This window comes from Mustela erminea, chromosome 14 (assembly GCF_009829155.1).
Source record: "Mustela erminea isolate mMusErm1 chromosome 14, mMusErm1.Pri, whole genome shotgun sequence".
NCBI lineage: Eukaryota > Metazoa > Chordata > Mammalia > Carnivora > Mustelidae > Mustela > Mustela erminea.
In genome coordinates, this window is record NC_045627.1 from 86,490,885 (window position 1) to 86,509,393 (window position 18,509).

Genomic DNA, 18,509 nt, shown 5'->3' on the forward strand with positions numbered 1-18,509 from the left:
GTTTCAGCTAATTAAGAAAACCTGGATTTTTATAGCTGAGTCTATAGAAAACCATCACTTAACAGGCCAGTTTATATAGTCCTCACCCAGACTCTGAGTTTTACTCTGAGTTCCTACGGGGCACTTATCACAAGAACGGGAGTGGACAAGGGCAGGCATTTGGGGAAAAGTGTTCTCACGCTACCTGGCATGACAAAGGCTCCGCTCTTGCAAAGAGAGCCCCTGTGCTGTGCATCTGCCCTTCAGGACCCCTTGGGAAACCTCAAACTTGAAGAGTTTGGTCATTAGCCCTAAGAGCCGAGAATCACGATGCCCAGTAGAAGGGACATGCTGTCCTCCAGACAGAACTGTTCCTGAAGGGTAGAAGCATATATGCCACCACAAAATATGTCACTTTGCGTGAGGAGTATTTTGAGCTGAAAGCAACTAAGACAGACAGAAGAAAAGCTCTCCGCCTTCTCCCTATTTGCCTCCAAGCAGGACTAAATGTACACAAAGGTGTCCCTCTTCCCTGTCCCACCAGGAAGGACAGAAGTTAATCACCAGAAACAACTTTAAACCCATCAGCCCGGAGACAGCACCAGAGGAACCGACATAACAAACGTCAGCCTTTATCTGCCAGTGGTTTCCTCCCTGCTTTGCTGACCCTGGAAGCCCCAAACTGCTGGCTTTCTTTTGTTCTGGCACTTCTTCACAGACCCATCACTCTTGTTGAAGGTCTACATCTAAGCTGGGACCCTTCAGCCCCAGTTCAGAGTCAGACTTCCCATGCACACATTTTCCCATGTATGCATGTCAATAAACAGACTTGCTTTTCTCTTGGTAATCTGCCCTTTTTTTTTTTTTTCTCATCGGGGACCCAGAGAGCACATAGGAGGGTGCGGGGATAATTATCTTCCCTCCCCTACAGCTTCAGAGAAGGGCTCTTAGCCCAGGAGACACTGGATTTCAGCAGAGAGTCCGGGGTAGGCATCTGGAAAAAGTATCTCTGGGGTGTGTGATGCCCTCCCCTGGCCGGGAACACGTTCTCCACACTGTGACGTAGCCCCTAAGCCACACGAGCTCAGCAGAATGCCCCCTGTGTGGACCGTGGTGCTTCGTCCACAGTGACGCCCTCACAGGGCTCTGACCTAATCCAGGATATAAAAGACTCCGTGTAACCATGTGGGAACAGCTTCTGCATTTAGCACAAGCTACTGGGGCAACACGGCTTAAGATGACTTTCCAGGCTGGTCCTCCCGTCTGCACTCACCTCGCCTTCTCCCAAAGTTAGGTGGTAACATGGGAAATACATTTACATTTTTTGGAAAGACCTGAGCTTCTGCCTTAAGATAATGGGGAAAATAGCAAAACCCATGAAGGCGAAGGAGTTAAGCACACCACCCATTTCTCATATTTTTCTCTCCTTTTTTTTCTGGGTTGTCCATTTCTGGACCTTTTTACCTTACAGAATTCACCATTATGACCACTCCTTTTTCCAAGATCATGGCCACATGAATTTCCCACAGACAGCTCGGGTGGCACTAAGGTCTGAAGATAGTTAGTTCCCGCTGCACACCCACCACGCTCAGCGCTCCTTGTGGCAGGTCAGCAGCGAGCACAGCCTGAACCGAAACACAGAGGGTCTCAGCACACCTGTGGTCTTTCTTCCACGAGGTCCCCTGATGATCCCTATTTCTCAGACAGGTAGAGAGGCTGGCTTTGCCGTCACCTAATTTAAAAGATCAGACCATGTATCCCATCACCCTGCCGCAGCCCTTGAACCCAGGTCCCTTAGGCAAACCTAAGCCAGTAGCCCATTAGAATGACCACTTCCTAAACAACAAGAGGACACAAGCCACTCATTCAACTAAGGCAATTACTCGGGGACTTTTTTTCCATAAATTCAGTTGGGGTAGCTGACCTGAACAATTTTTAGTGATCATATATTCTAGGAGATGATGGGAACATCACAGTCAAGATTATGGGGAAAACACCACAAGCCTATCAAGATTTACCAAGAGATAGATGAAAACGCACAGACACACACACACACACACACACACCCTTCAAAATGTTTTTGCAACTCTGTCCATATGTTTTCTCTTTTAATATTAAATTTGGCTATCTAAAGGATAATAAAGGAGTTGTTCCATGATAATACTTACTCTTATTGAGTTCTTGGAGAGAAATGATAGTTGGAAACTTTTTCCTGCTAAATTTTAAAACCAAGTGGGACTATAATAGTTCTCACTTCGCTTTTTTACAATCTGCCTCTGGACAGTGAATCTTACATGGCTCCCCACCCTTTCCTGGCCAGGGAGGTTTTAGATACGGCCACGGGGAGAGGTGGTTTGAGGGAAGACAAGGCAGCTGGCTTTTAAGTGACCCTGACATCAGCAAGGCTTTGTTGGGTCACCAAAATGACTGCCCTCCACCCAGCACACACATCCTGTGTGAGGGCTCTGTGCTCTGGGACTCTCTGCTGACCCTGGAGAGGTCAGTGCCAAGACTCGGGCCTGGATCCTGACCTCAAGGGCCATGCAATCTAGAGGAAGGAAATAGTCCACGCCATAGAGCAAACCCATCGTATCAACAGGCTGTGAAAGTCCCAGGAGCTGAGCACTTGAGAGATCCTGCTGGACCTGGCACTGAGGCTGCGTCTCAGTCCGTAAACAAAGAGCGCACAGCTGAGCGGCTGGTCCATGATCGCCACGGGCTGAAGGTCTGGGCACAGTGTGGGCACAGTGTGGGCCAACGGCTCTCAGCCACAAGGGGTTCTGATGTGCCCCGACCAACCAATGTCTGGAGATACTGGTTTGGTCACAACAGGGAGGGGGGCTATTGGCACCAAGGAGACAGAGGCCAGGGGGCTGCTAATCACTCGTTAGTGTGCAGACAGCCCCCCGCAATAGAGCATGATCAGGTCCCAAATGTCCAGCTGCTGAGGCCTAAAGGAGGAGGACAGGAGAGGCGGGGTCATCGGGACGGCCACAGCCAAGGTCAAGGTGAGAAGCAGGAATGAACACCCACCAGCCATCGCAGAGTGGTCAGCTAAAACCGCAAGGCTGAACTGCAATTAGCAAAACTTAGCAGACCAGTACCTAGTCTTGGCCAAGCACATATGGAAAGGGCCCTCGCTAAGAAAAGCAGCTTCCAACGAGGCTTCTCCTGAAGTTGAACTTGGCACCACGCCCCAAGAACCTTAAAAAGGTTGATATGCTCTGATCTGGAAATGCCAGTTAAAAGATTTTTTTCCAAAAGGAAATAACCTAGCAAAGCCTTACACACCAAGTATCCACATTAATATTAGTCCAAAAAGTGAAAAAATAGTAACAACTTTAAGGGCCAAGCATGAAGAAATAGTTAAATAAACCATGGCATGTCCAGAAAACACACCATCTCAGTCAATAATATGTTCTTTGTAAAGTACTGTTAATACCAGGAAATATTTATGACATACCGCTAAGTGGCAGAGACCCACAGGGAAATCACATATGTAGCAGGACCTCAACTATTTAAAAGAAAAAACATAAATGCATAAAAAACAATGGAACGAATACACCAAAGTATCAACCATGATTATTAAACTTTTTATTCTGCATTTTACTATTCCCAGTTGCCCATAATGTATTAGTTTTATGGTCAGGAAAATAAATCTCTCTGGGCACAGAAGTTCATGAAGGCAACACAGGCCTGGGTCGGGGTAGGGGGTGTGGATGTAGGGGACAGCGGACGGCTGAGGGAGACTCTGGGTTTTGCCAGTGACTGAATAGGGCAGCAAGGGACAGGGAAGGAGTTCAAAGAGGCCCCACTCTGAGACTGGGGTCCAGGAGATGAGATGGCCATGACCAAGAGCAGAAGCAAATGACTCTGAGGGCAACGGTGACAACGGTGGTCTGGGATATGGCATCAGGAGGCCTGGGGGACACAGCCAGATGCGTGAGCATGAAGCCTGCCCCTCCCCCACAACTAGCAGCGGCTGGGGGCAAATCTATTTACCTGTTGTACCTGTTTACCTGGAACCCAGAAGTAAACAATATTTCCCCCTCATGGCCTTGAGGGAGCAGTAAAGGGATAAAAGCCATGAAGCACGTGGCCCAGCTCAGGGGGCGCTAAGACCCCAGCACAGAAAATCGGGGGCAGTCTGAGCACCACCACGGAGCGGAAATGTTGCTGCTCCTGCCAGACCTCAAATATTTGCATCCCGACCTTTTTCAGTGCCTGTCCCTCTCTTTCTCTAGACACTCTCAAACTCTCCTGCAGCATAAAACACTGGCCCTAGGAAGAAGCCTCCCAACCACACCTGTAGCCTAGAACACTCTCCTGAGCTCTAGACTCATGGGCCCAACCTCCAGCTTGCCGACTGTGCTGGAAGGTCCCACCGCACTTCAAACGTACCCTAAGCTCACAGTGGCGCTCGAGTCCTCTCTGCTTGTCTTCACCTCCTCCGCGTCTGGGTAAAACTCTCCTCCCCTGTTATCCAAAATACACAAACAACTCTTAAAGCTTGACAAGAAGAAAACAAACAGCTCCATTAAAAAGTGGGCCAAGACCTGAACAGGCACCCCACCAAAGGAAAGACACAGAGGGCAAATAAAGCCTGCGGAAGGATGCTCTGTGGCCTATGTCATCTGGGAACTGCAAAGTAAAACAAGAGTGAGATATCGCCTAGCACCCATTAGAATGGCCCAGATCCAGAAGGCGGACCACACCAAATGCTAGTGAGCGCTGGAACAGTGAAAGCTCTCCTTGCTTGCTGGTGGGAAAGCAAAATGGCACAGTCATACCCTGGAAGACAGCGCGGCAGCTTCTTACAAAACTAAACATACTCTGGGAAAGCTTTCTGTAGAAGTAAACAAACAAACCAACAAAAACTAAACATACTCTGACCACGTGATCTGGCAATCACACTCCTTGGTGCTTCCCCAAAGGAGCTGAAAACTTACATCCACACAAAAACCTCTGCCCAGATGTTTATAGCAGCTTTATTCATAATCTCCCAACTTAGAAGCCACCAAGATGTCCGAAAGGCCGGTCTGTCCAGACAATGGAGTATTGTTATTCAGCGCTAAACACAAATGAGCTACCCAGTCTAGAAAAAACAAAGAGGAATCTTAAATGCAAATTGCTAAGAGAAAGGAGACGATGTGAAAAGACCACATAGCGTAGGATTCCAACTACAGAACATTCCAGACATGGCAAAACCATGGTGACCGTAAAATGATCAGTGGTTGCCAGGGGTTAGTGGGAGGGAGAGATGAACAGGCAGAACACAGAGGGTTTTTAGAGCAGTGAAACTCTTCTCTGATACGACAGCAGCGGGTACGTGTCATTACACATTTGTTCCAACCCACAGCATGCCCAGCACCGACAGTAAACCCTCACGTGAACGACGGACTTTGTGTGATGATGACATGTCATCGTAGGTTCGCCGGTTGTGTCAGATGAACCGCTCGGGTGGGGATGTGCATAGGCAGGAGGTTGTGCGTGTGGGACGTGACATACGTGGGAAATCTCTGTACCTTTCTCTCAAACTTGCTGTGAACCTAAATCTGCTTTAAGAAATAGTCTATACACGAAACAGCACCTCCTCTAGATGCTTTAGTCAGAAATCTAGAGTCCACCTTGCCCCCACTCTGCCTCCCTCCTCTCGAGCTCACCAGCTCCCCGAGGCTTGCGGATTCCACCATCGGACTTCTCCCTCCCCAGCTTCCAGTCCAGCCCTCACGTTCTCCACAGCAACGGCCTCACCTGCTGCCATCTCTCACCCTCTGAGAAGCAGGACCATCTTCTCACATACGCTGCATCACAGCATCGCGCTACACTTAGGATAAAGTTTTAAATCCTTATTCTGGTCTCTCAGCCTCTAACCCTGACCATGACTGTGATCCAAGTTCACCTCCCAGCCTCATGGCCCCACTTACACGTGGGTAAGATGCAAGGACCGTCTCAACCACTCCGAAGTGCCACGATTCAAAGCTTTGGCACACGAAGGCTGCCCCACTTGTGCTTCAAGAATCGCTCTAAAACCCTCTCCCTCAGAAACTTCTTGCTAACCCCCGCCTGCATCACAGAGTACTTCTCCCTCGGCTTATTCCTGCTTTTTTTTTCTCTTCCTATATACGGAGGCCAAGACTGCTCCCCCATAAATGTCCGTTAACCTCCACCTCAGAGCTGGGTTTCCAGAGGATCCCACATGCACGACTGGCAAACAGGGTAAAGTTTGTTTTGGAGATGAATGATTCAGAATCTGCCAGTTTCAGCCAGTCGGCCAAATCGGGCCACTGCCTGTTCTTGGGAATAAAGTTTTATTAGAGCATGTCCACACTCCCTGATTTATGCATTGTCTGGGGCTGCTTGAGTTGAGCAGTTGCTATGGAAACCATCAGGCTCTTTACCAAAAAGAAAGCTCACAGACCTCAGTTTTAGATCATTAAAGAGAAGTCCTATTTGTAAAATAAGGGCTCCTCAAATGTCTTCTGGCTCCTCTAGTAAGAAGTTCTGAAGGAGCAGAGCCTAATGCAGATCGTTCTGGTAGGCATGTGTATGCAGAGAGTCTGTCATTTTCCCTTGAGCAATGGAAGGTCTTTCTTCAGGACATAAAGCTGCCTCACTAAACCTGCATTAGATTAGCGCATCAGAACACTGGCAGACACAGTGGTCACTTCGTGAACCTGCAGGGGGTCCCGTCACTCCTCTCCAGGGAGTCCTCTTCAGCCACGCACACCTTTGATCCCCAGTGATACTAAGCTCCACTGGAGACTTCTCAGACCAAGGCCACCAGCAGCCCAAATGCTGGCCGGGGCACAGGGAGACAGAGAGCCCATCACAGAACATCAATGTTTGGGGCAAATCAAAAAAGTGCATTCATAAGTCTCTTCTCCAAAAACATCTAATGAACTTCCATGGATGTCTTGGAAATAGGGGAAAGCTTCAGATCTAGGCCACAGATGCCAGATGAAACCAGCAATAAGTCATGTATCAAAGTCAATGCTGTTTTAGGCACACAACACCCGGCAGAGAGAGAACGACTTGGACCAATACTGCGCATCCCACAGAACAGCACAAAGAATGGGGTTTCAGGCTGGGAAGGATTTCCGAGCAATAAATCCTAACTGTACACCAAAGGACGTGGCTTACTACATTTAATTAGAAATTCACTGTATACATCACTCTCCTGATAGATTCTGGCCACCAGAGACTACTATTACTCCATACATCCATGAGTGGTCTTCAAACATTCCCATTGTGGTGACCATGGAGAAGGGGCCTACCCCCGAGAGAGTCCCCACCAATCAAACTTCTCTGCTCAGAGCCATCACTCAGAGGGGACGGCCGGAGCCAAGGGCATGGACCATTCTCGGCTCTGGCACTGAATGGCCATGTGGGCTCAAGGAGATCATTTCATCTTCAAGCCTCATTTGTCTTAGCTGCAAAGTAGGGATAATGATGCTGTCTTTACAGAAGGGAGGATTCCAAGTGATGGACACGACCGACGTCAGCCGGGGCCTGGCATCTAGGACCTGCTCCATCTCTGCTGGGGTCGTTGGCAGGATGAGTGCCGAAGATGATGTGACACTTCCTCAGAGCAGGCCAGGGAGCTGAACAACGCCCGTCTTGTGGGTGCTGGCGGGAGGTGTGCCCAGAGTGGAGACACAAAGAATGAACTTATGGGGACTGAGGAGAAGGGCAAAGGAGGAAGCAATTGCTCAGTCTCTAGAAAGAGAACAGGTCCCTGTGTGTCCATTAGAACGCGACACGGTAGACATGACCGAGGTAGACACGGTCTATCTACCCTGCACCAACTGTTTGCAAGTCTCCCCTCTTCCCTCATCTTAGTAACCGTTCTGCGTGCATGTCCATTCTAGAATACGATGTATAGGACTTCCTGTCTGGTGACCTAACGACTAGAACTGAAACTGCCTTGCCTCTGTTTGTAGAATCTTCCAGACTGCACCTCCCTTGGGGCTGAATGTCAGCAAGGCGGCTAGAGAGGCTGCTGCTCATGCAGGATTTGGGGATCCTTCAGATAAAAAGAATCAGATTCAGTAACAATGAAATATGACGACGGCTAATAGCATGTGTAACCACAGGAGGCTGTCAAGAATGTCTCCCACAAGATCCCAGTGCCAGACAGGAAACACAAACAGCTCCTCAGAGTTTTAATGAGCATGGCCCCTTCCAGAAAGTACTTGCAATAAGGCTAGAGTGCTGTGTCAGGACGGAAGGTCAGCAAGCTCACCCTCGGAGTGCTGGGTAGGTTAGCCCAGGACAGTCTGTGGTGGTCAAACCCCAGGAGTCGTGCTTAGAAATCTCAGGCAAGAATGCAGTAGTGTGGACACAAAGGGCATTTTTGTCACTGGGAAGAAATACATCTCATTGCCCATGAGTTTCTGAGTGAGAAGGTCTGAAAATCCAGGGAGGGCTGTGTGAGTGTGTGTGTGTACGAACGCATCTGAGGCGTGTGCCCAAAATGGTGAGTTCCAGCTTTCCGTGGTCTTGAGCTTGACGACTGAGGACCCACAGTCACACGGACACTCTCCCTCACAGATTCACCTCAGGCAAATGGGGCAGAGCTTTCTTCAAGCTAGAGAGGACCTTCGAGAACACCAAACACACTGGTTCTCTAGCCGCCCAGATGAGGAAACAGGCTCCGAGAATTAGGGTTGTCTTGTCCACCCTAATGGCACGAGAAAATCATGCATCAGCAACTCTCAAAAAGGGGGCCTGGCCTTGGTGAATATCTTTCCTCAAGTGATAGAATGACCCACACGATTCAGAACCACTCGAATCCTCCTCATGGAATCCTTGGGATCTGGAGTGATTCTGAGGGAAGTCGGCCCATGGGAAGTAGAATGAATTCAGTACTCTGCCTAAGAACACCAGTTACATGGCCAGTCGTTCCACAAAATCAAAATCAAGTATATTCTCTGCACCAAAGCCAAAATAAGTTAGGGTGGGGTGGGGGTTTTCTCTGCTCATGTTCCTCTCCTCTGAAATCAATGTTTGGGACCCGACTCTAGTGATTTTTAAAGATCCTTTGGTCAAAATGCCGTAAATCCAAATGTTTATTTCACACCATGGAACCCAACATGAAGATGAGGATACGCTTCAGTGGGGGTGGGGGTGGTAGGCATACAACAATGTAGGTTGTACATTTCCAGAATGTTCATCGATGAGGAAGAGAGAGTGGCAGACTTGAGCGATTTCTTAAAAATACTAGACCGAGGCCCATCTTTGCAACACTGATAAGGGCTCACCTCCTCCTTTTTTGCATTAAGTCTTGTAGGACTCAGAGGCATTTCAATGGTCTAATCAACCTGAAAGCCATGTCAAATTGCCTTAAAAATCTCTGCGCATTCAATATATACACACTTGTTAAAATTAATTACATCACTGACCATTTCTACATACATTATAGCTTAAAATGTTTTACAGTCATTTTTATTAATTAATAAAGCCTTAATGGACAAAAATTACACTATGAAATTACTGTACGTATGCTGCATTTCCAGTTTTACTGCTATTATCTTTAAATATTTCCCCCAAATGGAAAGTCACTAATTCATAAATCACAGTCTCTTCTAGAAAGTAAAACTGAAAACTGGAAGTTTATCCAGAGAAAGGAATCTGGGTTCAGGTTCAGCCCTGCTTCCCTCTTCCTGGTCTCCTAAGAAAGGTAAAGGGTGCCGAGGGCTGCTCACCCTGGGAAGTCTGCCTTGTCCTGGCAATGACAAAAACAGCAACAAATTCTAGCCCAGACGCCCCAGAAAACTGCTGTTTTGCTTTTTGGCTCTCCCTGCCAACTTGCCTCTTTTTGAAAATTTCCCATAATTACGAACCATCGCCCCCCAGACCCGTAAACTCCATTTACACAATATTTCTAAGAGCGATCCCTAATGCCAGCCGTTGGAGGAAAAGGCAAAGCAGAGCAGGACTGTGGACCCTTCCAGACACCCAGATGTTCCGACAAGACACACGAAACCTCTAGGCATGGACAGCACGATTTCCTCTTCTCCCTGCTTTGGAGTCATATGGGCCTAAAAGAACTTCATGTGGGGCCATAGTTTCCTGCTCATGACATTACAGGGTCTGGAGCTATTGTTGGAAACAAAACCTTGAGGGAAGGTCCCTCATAATCTATACCTGCCAATGGCCAACTCAGAGCAGAGCAGAGAGAGGATGCTTCTGAGAACGGCCTCTTGGAATAAGTCATGCAGAAGAAACTCCCCGTCCACCTTGGCGGGGCGGGGGGGACTCGCACAGACGACCCGCCGGCTGGGGGTCTGTATTTGGCGGCCCCACTTCCCAAGACTGTCACTCACCTGCTGTGTAACTCCAGCCGGGAATGTGGATGGACAGTTGGCTGCCGCCCCCACCACCGGTCGTGGTCCTGTAGTCTTCTCTCCCTTTTCTTCCAGTGACCTGGTGAACGGCCGCACTTGAGAATCCTTGCTTTTCCAACAGACGTGAGCCCCTCCAAGGACAGGTGCGGGGCCCCAGATGCACCTGCTCCAAGGACGGGATTTCCTGCAAGAAGCTTCCTTGCAGACCTGGGTTCCAGCGGGGGCCTAGAGGGCTCTGGTTTCCCTCCGGGATTGCGGGCTCCCCGGCGCCGCTCCGGGGCCCCGCATTAGCCGGGCCGCCTGCGCCATCTGCTGTCGGTCCGTGTGAACTGCACTTGAGGTTGAGCGACAGGACCGACCTGTGCATTTTAGGGCCCGCAAGCTGGGGCTGCTCCACGGGGACGGAGAGGGACCGGTCTAGATAGTAAATGGAATTCGGGCACGGCTGGGTCACCCTGACCTGGACGCAGGAGCTGAACACCAGCGGCCCCTCTCCCGACCGCGCGGCGCCCGGAGGAAAGCTGCTCTCCCGGCTGTCCACATCGGTGATCCAGTACTGGGGAGCCCCGCACAGCCGGGGGTCCGTCTCGGGCACCCTCAGCCTCATCACTGAGCCGTTTCTGGAGAAATCCGCGCAGGCGAACGGTCCCTGGTGCCGACGCGGATCGGCACCCTCAGCCGGCGCGGCGGCGTCCCTGAGCGGAGCGCCCTGGGCCCCGCACTCGGGGCACCGCGGGTCCCGCACGGCCGCCCACGCCGCGGGGCTGGCCGGGGCGCCCACGCGCCTGGCGGTGATGGTGATGGACGCGAAGCCCCTCTGGGGGCCGCTGCCCGGCTTCGGGCTGCGCAGCGGCTCCGTGTCCGGTCCTGGCCCCGCGGCCGGTGTCGGCGTGCCCAGCCCGCCCGGGAGGAGGCCGAACGCGCGGCCGATGCAGACCCCGGGGCGGCTCCCCCGCGACGGCCGGGCCGGATGCGCGTGCAGAACCGGGGTGCAGGGCACGAGCAGCGCGGCCCGGTCCACCTTTGATTTACTCTCATCAATCAGCTGTGAGATGTCTAGGGAGGAGATCATTTCTGTGTTTTGCGATGCCAGAGTCCCCTGCAAACGGGAAAAGATGGCAGTTACGCACACAGCCTATCGCAAGGCAGGCGGCCAACTCCCTTTCTAGGGCCAAGAGGACGTCCCAGAACCCTGTGCTCGGCCGAGGCCTTCTACCCCGCAGCTGACTCCACCTCCGCGTGCTCGGAAGGGCGGGAAACCCGGATCCACCTGGAATCATTCTTCTGACCCAGGGATTGGTTCTCTGGGCTGGGTGTCTATTCTCGGTTTATTTAACGATGTTTGTGTCGAGGGGGGCCATCAGATTCCAATAATCACCTTCACCAGGCGTGGGAGCACCTGAAAACAGGTCCACAGCCACAAGGGGGAGGGAAGGGGAATTCTGGAGCAGGGCTGGGACTTGGGACAAGGGTTTCTGCGGGAGATGAGATAGCACTGGTGGTGAGGTCAGCCAAGGCCTCTCTGCCTACGTCCCCAACCCCCTAACACAATCCTCTACCTTTGCTGATTCACAGTGGGGTTCAGTGGCTCCCCGTGCCTGCCACGGTGGGGGTCGAATCCCAGGTAGTGGAACACAGGCAATCAAACACCCAGGCTGGACTAAACTAACACAGAGACCAGGAGAATCAGTATCAGGAAGCAGCTGGACAGGACAGATGTGGTTTGCCTTTCAATGCTCAGGGGCACAGCCACGGCTTCTGTCCAGTAGAAGGATCGAGGTGTTCCATGCTCCTTTATCAGCAGATCTGTGTCCTAACAGTAAACTGCTAGTGTGTCCGAAACAGTGTGCTGAGACTTTTAATAAAGCCTCTGACCAGGTCAGCACCGGGAGGACGAGTCGTTTCCTCCTGGTTTTGTTTTTGTACGTGTATGTGTAAGACACTGCAGGAAGCCACACGGGCGGCTGAACGGAGAATGCTCCCAGGGTAGCAGGCCCCCATTTTGAATCTCAGTATTCTACCTGCTTAAAACAAACTCTTTCCTGGAACAGCACAAGACCGGAAATAACCCGGGAACAGCTCAACCCCCACCAGGAGCCCCACCGGGAGCAGAGCCTTCAGGAGAAGCCTGGAGGCTTAACTGAGGCTCGGCAAGGATGAAGGAATTCTCACTCCCTAATGGGCCTGAGAACCACCTGGAAAGTTAACAACTACAGGTTCCCGGGGCTCCAGGGCTTCTGATCCTGTAGGCCTGTGGCTGGGGCCCCAAACTCTGCGTTTTAACCAAGATCCGGTGATTCCGATGCAGGCGGTCCAGTGAGCCCACTCTGAAAACCTCCAGCTGCTGGTCTTTCGAAAGAGGGGAAGGGCTTGTGTTTGAGAAGAGATAATCGTTCTCTTTTCCTTAGATGTGATGCGAAAGCACAAATTTTTCTTTTCTTCAGAGAAGGATTAGCACTCACTTATGCCACTAAGGTCATGCTTTCCTCCACCTGGACATGTGATGGGGGGCCGGCCCATGGGACCTTAGCAGCCAAGGCGCACTGCATTCTGACTCCTAGCCACGGGAAGGTGGTCAACTTCTCAGTTTTTCCTTTTTTTTTTTTTTTTTTTCCTGTTTTTCATCAAAATCCCTATCACCTGACACTTGGTGAGATTTTTAAGGTACATGGGAAGTTGCAAATTCAAAAGATAGCCAGAGATGGGTGAAGAAGAAAGAGAGTCGTCTTAAATGTCCCTTCGTCTTATAAAAAAAATCTGACTATCACGGGCTACCCTTTCCCAGGTGGCTAGCGAGTGCCAGGCTCTGCTTGAACCCTTTTTCAAGATGGGGGCGTCTCCCCTCAGTGTGTCTCATTACACTAACAACGTGGGAGCTTGTAGAACCTCAGCCCGGACCAAGGGCATCAGAAGCCCTGGGGTGGGGCCAGGCTTCGGGGTGATTATAGCAGGCAGGTGAAGCAGCCCTAGGGGCTTCTGAGGCACCGCCCTCTCCTTTCTAGGAGGCTCTCCAGGGCTGTGCTTTACAAAGGAGAACAGTGAAAGGCGCCTGGCATCTACCCCAGGCAGTTTGACTCGGTACACAGTCCCTCACTCATTAAATTTAGTTCTGATCATAATTTGCCCGCGTATCCTACCAGGTGCATAATTGTACCTGGTAGGAATTCCTTTGACACAGGTCTTTGAAAGAAAAAGCAAATATTCCTCTTGGAAAGTGTGCTGTGTTGGTCTTATTTTATACTGTATAGTAATGTTTCCCCAAGTTTGGGCCAGTGGCCACTTGCGTAAAAAAAAAAACCTGGTGCAGGGAGGGTTAAAAATGCAGATTTCTGGACCCTTCCTTCCCCTCCTCTAGACCTAGGGTGAATCAGGGTCTCTGGGGATAAGGCCAAGCAGCTCTGTTTTTAACCACCTTCCAGGTGATTTTCTGCAGATAGGGAAGAAGGAATGCCAGGCCAGGACTCAGACCTCCTGGAGTCTCCCTGAGCACACGCCGGAGGGACGCCCTGGGGCCCCACTGGCGGTTTCAGGCACCAGTGTAGGAGGCCCTAGAGGCCCAGAAGGATAGGATAGGGCTTCACCCACCATCTCATCGCCTTGGGCCTGGCTGGTGTAACGGACTTTGAGTCCATCAAATGCAAACAGACGAAGGAAGAACAACACGGACATGAATCTGAACTCAAGTCTGAAGCTGGGGAATTGAGTTCCATCTGAACTCAGTCCTGAAGCTGTTCCTGAGGGAGGAGATGCTGGTGGAAGCCCAGTCCCAAAGGAAAGTCCGTTTGCCTCCCACACCTTACCAGGAAGTTCTGGAAACCAGAAACTAGGAAGGACGCAAAAGTACCTCTCAAAACACGGACTTGATACGTGACGGCAGGGTCTGACTCTTTCTGTGATTTAGCAGAAATTGGAGGATGTCTGGCGGACTCCAACCCCAGGTGAGTAACGGAGTATTGACAGTATTGACAGTGAACACATCTGTGTTTATTTGAATTACACAAATGGAAATGGCCTGTTCCATACCCAATGACGTTGAAATCTTGTCATTGTGAACGGAAGCTTTCGAGATGTAAATGCTGTCATTCTAGCACAGAGTCCTGATCAACCCATTTATCCATGAACTCATCAGATCTATTGAGCTCCTACTACAGGAAACGGAGGAAAGTTCTTGGCCCCACGGAGTTAAATGGGAGAGAACGCCAAGCAGGCAACCAAATGGTCAGGACTGGGATTACTGGTTCCATTTCACTGCGGTTTTTTTCCTGAGATGTTTACACTCGGTTTTGGAAAAAGCCCCAACCGACAGACTGAGAGAAATTAAAAAGGAAACATTGTATGCTTTGCTCGTCAAAACACGAATCCTACTCTTGTAGGGGAAGTTCTGTTAATCAGATCCTATTTTCTCATCAAAATCCATTAAATCATGACAGATTAATTCCAACCTCTTAAAACTCTGGGCTGCCAGAACAAAGTGCCACAGTCTGGGTGACTTAAAAACAGACATTTTATTTTGTCCCAGTTCTGGAGGCCGGATGTTGGAGATCAAGGAGCCGACAGGACTGGCTTCCTCTGAGTCTTCTCCCCGTGGCTTCACATTTTTCTCCCTCAGTGTGTGACCATGTCCTAACGTCCGCCTCTTGTAAGGGCATCGGTCATACTGGATAAGGCCCACCCTAATGTCCCCATTTAACCTGAGTGACCTCTTTAAAGATTCTGGCTCAGAACACAGCCACACTCTGAGGTGCTGGGAGTCAGGACCTCCACACATGCATTCGGAGTCGGGGAGATGGTCCACGGCAAACTACAATGTAGCACTTTGTGTCCTGCTCTTCTTCTGGGGCTGGGACGCCAAGAGAGAGAAGAGACAGGATCTGTTTGATGCCCCCGACTTGGCCCACTACTTGTAAAGCCGGGCAACTTAAAAAAAAAAAAAAAGAGATCACTTTCTTCACATCAAATATCTTTCCCAATGAAGCTATTTCAGGATGCCCCTCCATCTGTTCTTTCTATTGGGTTAACTGAACACAGCTTTGGGAGGGGGGGGAGAAAGGTATCTTTTATCTAAAATAAGATTAGCTGATAGAAGATTTGATTTAAAAAGAAAATAATCTTGCATTTAAAGTAGAACATTCAAGGTCAGAGGAAGGTCAAATGAAGTGTGGGATTTTCTGTCTCGCCGTGGCAATAAATCACCCATTTCCTGACCATCCTCATACAGCACTCGCCTTTGTACATTTTCTTTCTCATAAATGCCGCTTTAAGATATTGATTTTTTTTTAAATGTTTCAGACATGATTGTGTGAGTCTGGTAACTGCTTTCCTAGTTTTATGCGTTTTATTGACTGTTTTTAACTTTATATTTATGCCTTAAGGTATTTTACTATAAAGGCACCATTTCATAAATTGAAGGAAGAAAGAGATAAGCGGCGGATGGTTGGAGAAATCAGATCCTGAGCCACTGGGATGAGGACGCATCCATTTCTGTAGCAATTTATTTCTCGAAAGGATAAGCATCTAATCCAACCTGTGGCTTTGAAATCTATATTTTTCTCCACTTGACAATTCTTCCCTTTTCCGTGGTCACTCTGCAGCCCACAACCATGTTTGCCAGATGATTCCTTGGCCCCCTGTCTGCCCAGATCCTCTCTCCAGTCTCCACCGCACGAGCTGCAAGCATGCTTAACTCCTTTTTAGTCCGTCCAGCATCATCATCACCACTAAGCAATCTGTCAACCTAGTGGCATTTCGTCATGCATGTAAGAGTGCTTTCAAATGTGTGAGTTCACTCTGGTACGTAGCACTAGGGGAAGACCGTTTTGAGACCGATGGAAGAATTGGAGCTTTTCTCCATCTCTGTTCTGAAACTTTTGTCTCTTCCCATGCACTGACAAGAAACCAAAGGACTCAGTGCAGTGTCATGCACAACAGTGGAAAGCTGGAAAGAATCCAAATGTCTTTTAAAAGGGGTTCGGGTAAGTAAATCATGGTAGGCACAACTGCATCGTATTCCGTAGAAATTAAAAATAAAGATTACAAAGAATTTAAATGCCATGGGAAATTGCTTGTGATGGAATGTTATGTAATAAAAGAGAGCTGTAAAAGTTGATAAACATTATAGTTTTATGTAAAAAAAATTGCATGGGAAAAATAAGGGAACGAAATATATATAAATTTTCTTACTTGTATATTTCTATATTTTCCTAAGTGTCTACGTGGAGATGCCATTACTTTTGTTATCAGGAGATTTAAACGTTGTTTTTGCAAAGATGAAAACCCTGTTCCATATTTCATCCCTTTTAAATAATCACTTGGTTGAAGAAGAGCCTGCATATCATTTCTACAGCTTCGAAGAGTTTTGAAAGAAAAAGTGATCAATCGTGCACGGGCTTGCACGGAGAGGCGGAGATTTATGGCAGTTACAAACGAAGGGCATCCGTTCCGAGTGCTTCATCATCTTACAGCATCCTTATAACACACACACGGGGACGAGCTTTAAAAGCTCAAAGTTAGGAGGGAAATTTGAAAGTCATAGTACTGACACGATCGAAGTAGATGGTCCAGATCATTCCAAAGCAGAAGTTTAGAAGGTGTGGTTTCTGGGAGTTATTTAATTCAGTCACAGAAAATGACTCTGTGTGTGTGTGTGTGTGTGTGTGTGTGTGTGTTCGAGAGACCCAGCTGCATGGCCCCAAAAATCTAGATCACTAATAAACAAATTTTAACATCAACAGGAAAATGCTGGAACTTGTCAGCTCAGTGTGAAAAACAAGTGGGAAAGACCTTCAGTTGGCATTTTTCTTAAAAAGAGCAGCAATCGGGGCACCTGGGTGGCTCAGTGGTGAAGCATCTGCCTTTGGCTGGGATCGTGATCCCAAAGTCTTGGGATCAAGCCTGCTCAGCGGAGAGTCTGCTTCTCCCTTTCCCCCTGCTCACTCTCTCTTTGCACGCACTCTCTCTCTCTCAAATAAATAAATAAAAGCTTAAAAAATAGAGTAGCAATCAACTTCATCATTATCCTTCCCTTCTTAACTGGGTACCTCCCTCCGGGGGTGGTTCTCAGGGGCCCACTGTTCCTCCTGCTCATCTCCCCCACCCCCACCCCACGACCTGAGAGTCTGGCTCCTGCTCCCTGGAAACAGATGAGTCATAGCCGGGCATCTTTACGTCTTCAGACAGTGAGCTCGGTGCTTCCACAACGAAAGGGCTTGATGGAAATATCTTAAGTATTGATGACTAGATCTCACACCCAGAATAGCATCCTTTCGGCAACGTGTGGGAGTTCAGGCCTGGGGTCTCTGGGCTTCACTAAATGCAGAGCTAAATCAAAGGGTAATACCCAAGACAAGCATTTTGGGGGACAATTTTTTACAGATATCCTTGCCACTTTTATCTGTCATGAGGCATCGACTCTTTTAATCCCACAATCTCTCAGAATCATAGAAGATGGCAGCAGATTATCCATTTGTCCCCTGGATGATTCCTTCAGGCAGAAAGTCCACATTTTACAATCTGTTAACTGGAATAAGCCTTCCTCTACGCCAGCCCTTTAGAGCAAGATACGAACAGAAGCTCTGGGGCAACTGGGTGGCTCAGTCGGTTAAGGGTCTGCCTTTGGCTCGGGTCATGATCCTGGAGTCGAGGGATGGATTCCCCCGCTTCTCCCGCTGGCCCTCCCGCTCTCACGCGCTCTCTCAAATAAATAAATAAAATCTTAAGAAGAACAACAACAACAGAAGCTCTGGAGCCTGACAGCTAATGAGCTGGGAGCTTCAGGGCAAGTCAACTACTGCAGCTACTGCTTTACTTTTCTCACCTGCAAAATGGGTATAATGATAACACCTCCTTCCCGGCATTGTGGGAGGGGTGCAATGAGTCGGTCAATTAGCCAGAACCTGGTGTGGGACGCATTGGCAATATTAACCCCTGCGTACAGAGTGCTTTGTTCTCTGGAATCAGAAACTCTTCCTTTTATAAATATGACCTCTAATTTTCTCCCTATTTCAGACAAGTGATGCTTTTCGCAGCTACAACAATGCACACGAGCTTGTTAGATTTCCAATTATCTCTTCTTCACCTTCGAAGTGCTGCATGGCATCATTCTGTCTCTCTCCAGCAGATTAATTTTGGTTTAAAATTGAGATTCAATCACCATACTCTCGTATGATGCTACAAATTTACAAA

General features: G+C 49.0%; 1 protein-coding gene across 6 annotated transcripts in view; it reads right to left on the reverse strand.

The window, feature by feature from the left end:
• The window catches only part of C14H10orf90 (chromosome 14 C10orf90 homolog), a 202,075-nt gene that overhangs the window by 48,731 nt on the left and 134,835 nt on the right, over positions 1-18,509 (reverse strand). For 4 of the 6 annotated variants that reach the window (XM_032313522.1, XM_032313521.1, XM_032313519.1 and 1 more), the window contains one exon: positions 10,308-11,427. In XM_032313522.1, coding sequence (XP_032169413.1) covers positions 10,308-11,427 — 1,120 coding nt within the window. The remainder of the gene's footprint in view (positions 1-10,307; positions 11,428-18,509) is intronic. The other 2 variants (XM_032313518.1, XM_032313517.1) reach the window with 1 other exon arrangement.